Source organism: Herpailurus yagouaroundi, unplaced genomic scaffold, assembly GCF_014898765.1.
Source record: "Herpailurus yagouaroundi ecotype Mexico unplaced genomic scaffold, PumYag 191, whole genome shotgun sequence".
Lineage (NCBI taxonomy): Eukaryota > Metazoa > Chordata > Mammalia > Carnivora > Felidae > Herpailurus > Herpailurus yagouaroundi.
In genome coordinates, this window is record NW_024412422.1 from 1,324,826 (window position 1) to 1,335,186 (window position 10,361).

Below are 10,361 nucleotides of genomic sequence, written 5' to 3' on the forward strand. Positions count from 1 at the left end.
CACCCTGCTAAGGCAGCAGAACCTGTCCTAATGGTGGTGGGAGTCTTCAAAGAATTTGGAGGCAAGAATCATGCCAGTTTCTGGCTTGGACCCCCAGATGGCTGATTCATTCATCTGATGAGGAGCAGCTTTGGGGAAGGCTGCTGAGTTGAATTGGGGGTGCTGTTTAGTTTTCTAGAGCTGCTGTAACAAATTACCACACACTGGTGGCATAAACCAAAAGAAATTTATTCTCACAGTCCTAAAGACCAGAAGTACAAAATCAAGGTGTCTGCAGTGCCACACTTCTCCAAACGCTGTGGGAGAGAATCCTTCCTTGCCTTCTCCAGTGGCTTCTGACATCCCTTGGCTTGTGGCAGAATGACCCCAATCTCTGCCTCTGCCTTCACATGACTACCTCCTCTTCTCCCTGTGTCTCTCCTCTGGGCATCTCTTATAAGAATACCTGTCACTAGATTTAGGGCTCACCTGGATAATCCAGTATGATCTCGAGATCTTTAGTTATATCTGCAAATATCCTTTTTCCAAATAAGGTCTTATTCACAGGTTCTGGGTATTAGGATGTGGACATATCTTTTTTTTTTTGGGCGGGGGGAGTCACAGTTTAACCCACTACAGGGACTGTGTAGAGGTGGCCCTCACAGGGGGCTTGGGACTGCCCTCATTCTAGGCCCAAGAGTGGGTGCAGAGTGGGAGGGGCCCTGGGTGGGTTTCTGGAGAACCTGCTGTTAAAGGAATTCGAAGAAATGGCGACTTTGAATGATACTCCAGAGGTGAGGAAGCAGGATGGGGGGCCCTGAGGCAGGTATCAAGGACATTGAGCAGGATAGGGACAAAATGTCAGATGGTACAGGGAAGTCTAGAAGTATGAAGACAGGTGTTTGTCTCCTGTTGCTAAAGACAACCAGAGGCTGGTGGCAGTTTGGAGTGGGGGAGTGGGCCCCAGGGAACAGGGGGCTGAGGAAGGTGTGGGAGGTGAGGGCTTCAGGGAAGGTCCCTATGAAGGGGAGGTGAGGAGAGCAAGTGAGGTAACCAGAAGGACCTATGGAGAGTGTGCTTCCCTACTTTTTATTTTTTTTTCTCTCTGTTATTTATTTTTTAATGGGAGAGACTCAAATAGCTTTAATGGTGGATGTGGTAGGTCTGTAGGAGCCAGGGCGAGGTGTCCAAGCTATGAATATTGCTAAGTAAAAAAGGCAATCAAGTGGAAGAACAGAATACACAGAAGGACACCAATGTGGGTGTCATTTAGGACACACATTTAAGAAAATATTGGAAAGATACCTAAAACATTGTGAAGAGGGGTTGTCTCTGAGGTTTGGGACAGAAGCTTAATGGTGGGATGGAGAGGGGAACTCATTTTTCACTTGATACCTTCCTTTCCCACTGTTTGATTTTTTTCCCTCCCACAAGCATGTGTTTCTTTTGTAGCAAAGCTCTAGTTTAATTATTTAAAACACTGATGGTAAAAGAGCTATTAGTGGGGAAAGATGAAGTTCCAAAAGCCAGAGGTTGCAGAGGAGGCAGGAGCTGGGCTCCCTCAGGCCATGTCTGCCCTGACCCTGGGTTGAAGAGGTAGGAGCTGGGGGAGGGGCCCAGGAGGGTATGTTGGGGCTGAGCAGGAAGTGATGGGCTTTCCTCCTTGACATTAGAGGTGAGCCCATGAGGGGCCTTAGTAGCAGGATAAGGGGTAGAAGGGCAGAAGGTCGACTCTAGGGATCAAGGGAGGGTTTGGGGCAGCACGGAGCCTCTGTGAGGTTGTGGTTCATCTGGTCTCTGCCCCCACATGAGCCATAGCTGGTCTATGTCCCACCACCTCCCTGTGCCAAGCCTTTGGTGGGCACAGTACTTGTTTATGGAATGGGGCTCGAGGGTCTGTTGGGTTCTCCAAGACTAAGTGAAGCAGGATGTGGTGATGGACCACCTGGATAACAAGAGGGTTGAGGTGACAAGACAACCGGGGAGTACTGAGAGGAGGCAGAGCCCTGAAGGTAACTCCGTGTGAGGATAGAGTGGTGTGGTCTGCACCACCCCAAGCCTAAGAGAATGATTGTCCACAGGTTGCTGGAAGGGGTGTGTGTGGCAGCATTCAACATAGTGAGAAGGCAGGAAGGCTGCATATCAGAATAACAGGGCTCATGGTGGTGAACAGATGGGGAGAGCCAACAGCTGTGGGCAGTGGATGAGGAAGGACAGAGGCTGAGGGATATCTGTCATCCAGGTGACAGCTACAGGTGGACTTGGAAAGGCGAGACAAGATCTCTTCCATCTGTTATCTTCCTGGGATGAGACCCAGACTGAGGATGGGCCTGACAAGATGTCTCCCAAAGGATGGTCCTGCTCCCCCCACCCGTGGGCCTAAGAGGAAACAGACACACAGAGCCTTTCTTCTTCTCCTGTCCCGCATGATGACTTGTCCTGGGGCTGAGGTCTACAGGAGTGGGGAGTCCTCTCCCTGAGGGCAAGGGGACTGTGTCTGAGGCAGTCACAGTAAGGGGAGGCACGGTGTGGGCACTGCTGCTATTTCTAACCTGCTGGCAAACGGAACTCTGACTAGTTGAAAAGCAGGCTGATTGTCAGGGGCGGAACCCAACTTGGAGCTGTCAGGGCCGTCACATGGAAACCGCCTGGCAGGGGGCGGCGGCAGGGGGCTTGGGCTGACAGGGCTGTGATTTTGAAAGAAACATCTTTAAAAAAGTGATTTAAAGTAGGAGAGAAATATTATTATTAGATAATGGCTGTCAGGTTATTTTTTGATGTGTTCTCTGAGTATTTCATAACCATCTCGCCCCTAGATGGTAAGGCCTTCCTGGCCAGAGGCCATGTCCCCTGCTCTTGTGGGTTTCACCTCAGTGCACAGCACCCAACCAGCATCAGGAGGTGTTTGCCGTTTGGCCAGTGGTCACTTAAGCTGGGAGATTTTATAAATAATCCACTTGCCTTTGTTAATAAACCACAAACCAGGGTGAGTGCCTGGGCCGTTGGTCTGGACACCTGGGCTTCACCAAGCCCACTCAGCACTGGGCATGGAATTGCCCCCAGTGGGAGCAACAGGACAGGGCAGTGGGGCTCACTAGAGACTTGTAACCCTTGGTGGTGAATGGTCACAGGACCCTCCCTCATGCTATCAATCTCCTAAGTCGTGTTCTCAACAGCCACTTTATCTTATCACAGCCTGCACCAGGCTCAGCACAGCCCTCTGATTCTAGTCTACACACATTTTGGAAATCCATTACCTCTCCTCTTCTGTGCTGACTGCTGAAATCAATCCCCACCCTGAGGTCAGCAGCTCTAAAACATCAACCTCTTGACCAGTCATTCTGCAGCCCCCCTCCCTGTTCCCCTGCTTTCCCAGGCCAGAAGACTACGGCATCTCCCTGGTGAAGTCCATACTCAGCATAGTATCCATTCTCCACCAGGCGGGGCCCTCCCTCCTCCTGGCCCCCACTCCAGCTTCCCACAAGTGGGCCCTTGCCCTGGGCTTCTCTCTGTGCCTTCCTGCCAAACATCCCTGCCTCCTCTCTACCAGATAGATGACTACTGGGGGGGTTGGAGGTGAATTTAAATTCAGCAGACCTCATGCAAATTGTCTCCCTTCTACTTTCCTGTCCATTTAGGAAGCTCGATCTGCCCGGCAGGGCTTTTGAAGCCGCCTCTGAAGGGGACTTTGAGCTGCAAGGATATGCCTTTGAGGCAGCAAAGGAGCAACTGAGGCCACCTCGGACCATGCGTGTGGGACTTGTTCAGAACAGAACTCCCCTGCCTGCCGATGCCCCTGTGGCAAAACAGGTGCAACCTCTTTTGACCATAAATACATAAACGGAGCTGTGGCTTGCTCTGTGTTTTGAACACGTCCACAGTCCCTGGGTCACTGCAGGTCCACTGCTCACTGCAGGTCTGTAGGCACCTCGAGTGTCACCTAGACGCTTCTGCCCTGCAGCCCCCCTTCCCTGGAGCCCACATCTCTGGCTCCTCTTTCTCTTCTGGCTCCTACCCTCTCTCTGCCTGCCCCTCCACGTCCTCTCCTGTGATTGATCTGAAGTTCCATTTATCAATTGAGAGGGTGTCCTTTTGTCTGCCTCACGCTCTTTCTCTGGAATTCTGCCTCTCGGTCTCTTCCCAGAAGGGTACGTGCTGGCACACACCAGTCAGGACCTGTCTGTCCATCTGCGTGTTCCTCTGCCTTGATCCTGAGAGCAGGGACTCACTGAACCCAGATATCTGTCAGCTGATGGTGCCTCAGGGTGACGGGAATATGATACGCAATTCCTTATGACCTTACAGTTAATATAAATGTGACGGCACCTTGTATGTCCCTAAAGAAACGTGTTATCACAGACACAAGCGATTTGTTGTATATACTTCTTCACAGCATTTCTCTAGCTGTTGAAACTTTTAAGAGTTTCTCTGCAGAGGTTTCCTGGGGATACAGCATGCCTCAGAACTCCTAGGGATTCTCAAGAAAAGGCCAGGGGCACCTGGGTGGCTCAGTCGGTTAAGCGTCCGACTTCAGCTCAGGTCACAATCTCACGGTCTGTGAGTTCGAGCCCCGCGTCGGGCTCTGGGCTGATGGCTCGGAGCCTGGAGCCTGCTTCTGATTCTGTGTCTCCCTCTCTCTCTGCCCCTCCCCCATTCATGCTCTGTCTCTCTCTGTCTCAAAAATAAATAAACGTTAAAAAAAAAAAAAAAAAAAAGAAAAGGCCATTTGGATTCCAGGTCGGGTTCTGCATCATCTTTCACTCTGGTCCTTCTGTTTTTATTGAATTTAAAGATTTCTGGTTCCCTGTTCACTTTTTGTCTCTGGGTTAGCTGACTGTGAATGTGTTTCCTCAGCCATCCCAGATTGGCAGGGCCAGGGTCACTGTTCTCCCCCACAGCTCCTTGGAGCACACTTTGCACACTGTCAGCACCTAGCAAATATCCACGGAGCCTTGGTGTGCAGTCTCACAGGAGAGACCATCATAAAGAGTAGGTTCTTCTGGTCTTTTTTGAACAAACACTTCCAGACATCTCCTGGGGGCCAGGCATTGTGCTGAGGACACCAAGAAGATGAAGACACTTTCCTCCTGCCCCTGAGGAGCCCATGGGGTGAGGGGAGTGACAAACAGTGGAGGAATACAACAGCATAGCAGGAACAGCGCCACCAAAGGGACCTACCAGGGAGTGCTGAGGCACCTCTTGATGCTCAGCCCTCTGCTGGGAGAGTCACTTCTCTGTGGGTGACACATGACATGAATAACACATCCCAGGAAAATTGGGTGGAATGGGGAAGTGCATTCTTGATGGAGGACACAGCTGGGAAATGGGATCCATTCATTTGATGACAAGATGCACACAGGAAAACGAAAATGGCAGGACAAGGCATGCCGGAAGGCTCAAGTGCGGGGTGGTAGGAAGTGGATTGTGTCCTAAGGCAGAAGGAGCAGTTAGCCCAGGGGAGGGCCAAGGTGTGCACTGGGTGTGGGCCTTTCTTGCAGTAAGTAGCAAACAAGCTTATGCACTCCTTTGAGCAACTCCTTAGGGCAGCAGGTATTCTCCCCATTCTCCAGGTAAAGAAACTGAGGCTCTGAAAGGCAGCATTAAGTGTGTGGAACCCTAGAGCCTCTGTACCTCCACCTTTTCCTGCAGATTTTGGACTTGATGAGACTAGGATATATCAGAACCTCCCCACCCTACTTGTCCTCTTGCAGCTGCCTAGGTTGGGGGTTGTTCCACGTGTGTGAGGATGAGTTCTAAAAATGGTCTCAACCAGGGGCACCTGGCTCAGTGGGTTAAGTGTCCAACTTTGGCTCTGTTCACGATCTCATGTTTGTGAGTTCAAGCCCCACATCAGGTTCCGTGCTGACAGCGTGGACCCTACTTGGGATTCTCTCTCTCTCTCGCTGTCTCTGCCCCTCCCCTACTTGTCTCTGCCCCGGTGCCCTACTTGTGTGGCACACTGTCTCTCTCAAAATAAATGAATAAACTTCGGGGAAAAAAAGATCTCAACCAATAAAAGGAAATGGGTTCTAATCCTTGCTTTTTGAATTGCCAGGTCACTGCCCTTCACAGACGCATAGAAGCCATCGCAGAGGTGGCTGCAATGTGTGGAGTGAACATCATCTGTTTCCAGGAAGCATGGAGTAAGTTTGTCGGGGTGCTTTCTCTGCTGCCTTCAGACAATAGTGTATTATCTCCATGTCGCCAAGAGGACTTCTTGATTTTTGAAAATCTCTTCTGATCTACGGAAAGATTATTTCATCAACAATACCAGAAAGGCAGAAATCCTGGCCTCCCTCCCTCTCATGCACCCCAGTCTGTTGTCTGGTTCTGCCACTTCTTCCTCCCAAATTGTTTGGAACCCATTAAGCTGTTCCTCCCTACCTTCTTTTTTTTTTCTTCTTAGCATTTTTTAAAATTTATTTTTGAGAGACAGAGATAGAGCATGAGCGGGGGAGGGGCAGAGAGAGAGGGAGACACAGAATCTGAAGCAGGCTCCAGGCTCTGAGCTGTCAGCACAGAGCCCAGAGCGGGGCTCGAACCCACAAGCCATGAGATCATGACCTGAGCCAAAGTTGGACGCTTAACCGACTGAATCACCCAGGCGTCCCCTCCCTTTTTTTAAGTTTATTAATTTATTTAGAAAGAGAGAGCAACAAGCAGGGGAAGGGCAGAGAGAGAGAGAGGGAGAGAGAGAGAATCCCAAGCAGGGTCCGTGCTGTCAGTGTGGACCCAGATTCAGGGCTCAATCCCTTGAACTGTGAGATTATGACCTGAGCTGAAATCGAGAATTTGACATTTAACTGACTGAGCCACCCAGGTGCCCCCTCCCCACTTTCTCACCAGTGCCCTGGTCTGAGGAGTCATCAGCTCACACCTTGGCTTCGATAATTGCCTCTAACTCATCCACTGTGCTCTCCACTTGGGCCCCTTCTAACTGGCTCTTGACCCATTCTAGGAAAGATCTCTACAAAACTCAACTCTATACCACTTAGTCTGTTCCTTCCCCCATCTCTGTGACCCCATCTCTGCTGGGCTCTGCTCTCACCTCCCTGATCCTTCATTCCCCTCTCCCTCCACCCAGACCACTGTAGCAGCTGCTCCCTCTGCCTGGCCTTTGTCTCCCTCTCCCTCCCCTTGCCTTTTAGACCCTATCCAACCTTCACATAGAAGCTCAGAGCCCACCTCCCTATCTAATATTACATCCAGGTTATATACTCCTGGTACCATGTACCTTTATTTTTTCCTTATCAAAGTTACACATGCTTATAATTGGGAGTCAAATGGTCTACAAGTCTGTTACCAAAACACAGCTGTCTTCCTCCCTAGAGGCAACCACTTTCTACTCTTAGCTGGTTCTTTAGGAATCTACCTCTGTGTTTTTGCTTCTTGATTTTTCAGTTTCGCACCATCTATTAACTTCCCACTGTGGAAGAAGACAGCATTAGTTCCTCACCTCCTCTGCCCACTCTGTTCACACATACCCTTCCTATCCTCCATCCGTTCTCTGCAAGCCATTTTCTAGACTTAGATTTCTTTCTCCGAATAACTTTCTGTTTTCCCCAGAATTTACATTGTTTTCTGCACACCTACCCCAAATTCTACCCCAGGCTTTCTTCCAGCTTCCTGAATCTGCTCAAGAGCTTTAGACACATGAAGCTGCCTGTCGGTTCCACCTCCTCCTTTTTTTTTTTTTTTTTTTTTTTAATTTTAAGTTTTTATTTTAAGTCCAGTTAGTTAACATACAGTGTTAGGTTAGTTTCTGGTGTAAAATATAGTGATTCAGCAGTTTCCATACATCACCCGGTGCTCATCACGACAAGTGCGCTCCTTAATCCCCATCACCTGTTTCACTCCATGTCCCCACCCTGGTTCCATCACCTTGAAGGAACATATCCTCAGAGCCTTCTGGCTGCGCTAGTCTGATTTAGCTGGCTGCACAGCTGTCCTTCTGGTGATTTCCCTTCACCATCATGCTGGGGGGTTCCTTTGTCTTGATCTTGTGCTCTCCTATACCACATCTTCCTCTTTCTTGCTTTGCTCCCTCTTTTTGGTTGAGTAGTTTTCTGAGAAAGAACAGGAAGGAGGTAACCGTTTGGAGATCTTGCATATCTGAAAATATGTTCCTCCTACAACTTGCTTGATAGTTTGGTTGGGTGTTGAATTCTGGGTTAGAAATACTTTTCCTTCAGAAGTTTGGACACATTGATCCATTGTCTTCTGATTTCGGGTGTTGTTGACTAGTCTAAAGCCATTTTGACTTATGACCCATTGCATTTAATCTTTATTTTTTAATTATTTTTATTTTTAATTATTATTAATTATTAATTAGTATAATTATATATAATTATTATGTTACATGATTATATATAATTATTATATATTACTATATATAATTTATATAATTATTAATAATTATCATTAATTATTATTAATTATTTTTCTCTAGAAGTTGTAGGATATTCTCTAGTACTTTGAAGTTTCATAATGAAATGCCATTGTGTGAATCTATTTTTTAATTTTTTAATGTTTTTATTATTTACTTATTTTGAGAGAGAGAGAGAGAGAGAGCACATAAGAAGGGGAGAGGCAGAAAGAGAGGAAGAGAGAGAATCCCAAGCAGTCTCCACACTGTCAGCCAGAGCCCAAGGTAGAGCTCAATCTCACAAACCGGGAGATTGTGACCTGAGCCAAAAATCAAGAGTTCGATGGATATTTAACTAACTGAACCACCCAGGTGCTACTGTGTGTACCTATGTTAATCCATTATTTTAGGAACTCAGTGGGATATTTCAGGCTAGAAATTTGGGTCCTTCAGATCTATTGTTCATTAGTGATTTTCTCCCTTTTTTCTTTCCTCTCCTGATACTCCTACTATTAGGATGTTGCAACTCTGGACTAGATCCATAATTTTCTTAAGTATTTCCTCCTGTTTTTCATCTTTGTCTTTTTGCTCAGTTTTCTCGTAGATTTTATCTGTCATTCAGCCTTTTATATGGTCTTTTGTTTCCCCTGTCATATTTTGAATTTACAAGAGTTCTTTTGGTCTGAAAGTTCCTGTTTTATGACATCCTGTTCTTATTTTATAATTACAATACTTTCTCTTATCTTTGACAATATTAGGTAGCATTTTTTTCTCCTTGCCAGTTTCCTACTTCAGATTGGTCTTTCTTCCCCCCTGATTGTGTGTATTTTAAGAATTGGGGGTTAAAAAGCTGATTGCAAGCTCTGAGTCTGTGGGAAGGGCTCCTCTCCCACTGAGCTTCATGATAGGATGACTTGGTTTAGCCGTTTGTTAGGTAATCCCTCATAGTAGTATCTTTGGGTCATTCTTTTTCAGGCTGGTCAGAGTCCCCGGAGAATATTCTTCTTATCTCCTGCCAAGAAGAGAAAGAGGATAGGGGTCCAGTGTGTTGCTGTTTACTGAATCCCTCTGTTTTTGACACTCTACTCATCTGCATCTGTCCTGACTTCCCCACGGCCAGAGGCCTTCTGTTTACCTCCGAGAGTGAACCTCTAGCCCTCTGCTGGGGTGGGAGGGACACCTGCTGGCCTCGTGCAGTAGGAGGGATCTGGGCTTCTGCCTGCTTCTTAAGCAGACTTTTGACCAATTTTTGTTTGCCTTTTCCCCTCCCTGCTTCCCCACCTTCAGAGCCACGTGGTACCTCTGACTCCTGAACTTTGCAGGGGTATGGGGTGGAGAGTAGGGTGTTTCCCATCCTCCTCTACTGCTGGGAGCCTGAATTTTCTAGGTCTACCATGGTATCTACCCTCATCCCTCGGCTCGCCAGCCTCCAGTGTTTTGTTGCTCTAATCCTTCTCTCAGTGCTTCATCCTTGTGGGTTTATACATTTGCATAAATATCCCTTTCTTGTCATTTGGTGGGGCTGCAGGAAAGAGCGAAGGTGTGCATCCAGTCTGCCATCTGTACCCCAAACTTCATCTCGCTTTTCATGTTCCTCATTACTTATACTTTCACTCATTGGTACAGCACTTTTGATTTGTCTCACTCTTCCATTAGACCATAAGCTCCATGAGGTCGTTGTCTGGGTGGTGCTTATTTATTTTTCCCATTCCAATCCCCACCCCTATTTTTTTAATGTTGAAAATATTTCATTGTGGTAAAATATATACATAATATTGATCACTTTACCCATCAGTAAGTGTACAACTGTGACATTAAATACATTCACAAAGTCGTATAACCATCACCACTATCTACACCCAAAACTTTTTCAATATCTCCAACAAAAACTCTGTACTCATTTAATAATGCCACTCAATCCCGTACCTCTGATAACCTCTGTTCTAACTTTCTGTCTCTGTGAATTTGATTACTCTAGGGACCTCATGTAAGTATGTGCTTTTGTGATTGGCTTATT

At 47.3% G+C, this 10,361-nt stretch overlaps 1 protein-coding gene and 1 long non-coding RNA gene across 3 annotated transcripts in view; one reads left to right on the forward strand and one right to left on the reverse strand.

The window, feature by feature from the left end:
* Window positions 1–10,361, forward strand: part of UPB1 (beta-ureidopropionase 1) — a 29,022-nt gene that overhangs the window by 2,741 nt on the left and 15,920 nt on the right. For both annotated transcript variants that reach the window (XM_040443551.1, XM_040443552.1), the window contains exons 2-3: window positions 3,618–3,789; window positions 6,035–6,122. In XM_040443551.1, coding sequence (XP_040299485.1) covers window positions 3,618–3,789; window positions 6,035–6,122 — 260 coding nt within the window. The remainder of the gene's footprint in view (window positions 1–3,617; window positions 3,790–6,034; window positions 6,123–10,361) is intronic.
* LOC121010153 (uncharacterized) overlaps window positions 6,785–10,361 on the reverse strand; it is a 5,518-nt gene continuing 1,941 nt past the window's right edge. Inside the window, exons 2-3 of the long non-coding RNA XR_005781025.1 lie at window positions 7,464–7,473; window positions 6,785–6,806 (exon numbers count right to left, since the gene is read on the reverse strand). This is a non-coding gene — a long non-coding RNA (uncharacterized LOC121010153). The remainder of the gene's footprint in view (window positions 6,807–7,463; window positions 7,474–10,361) is intronic.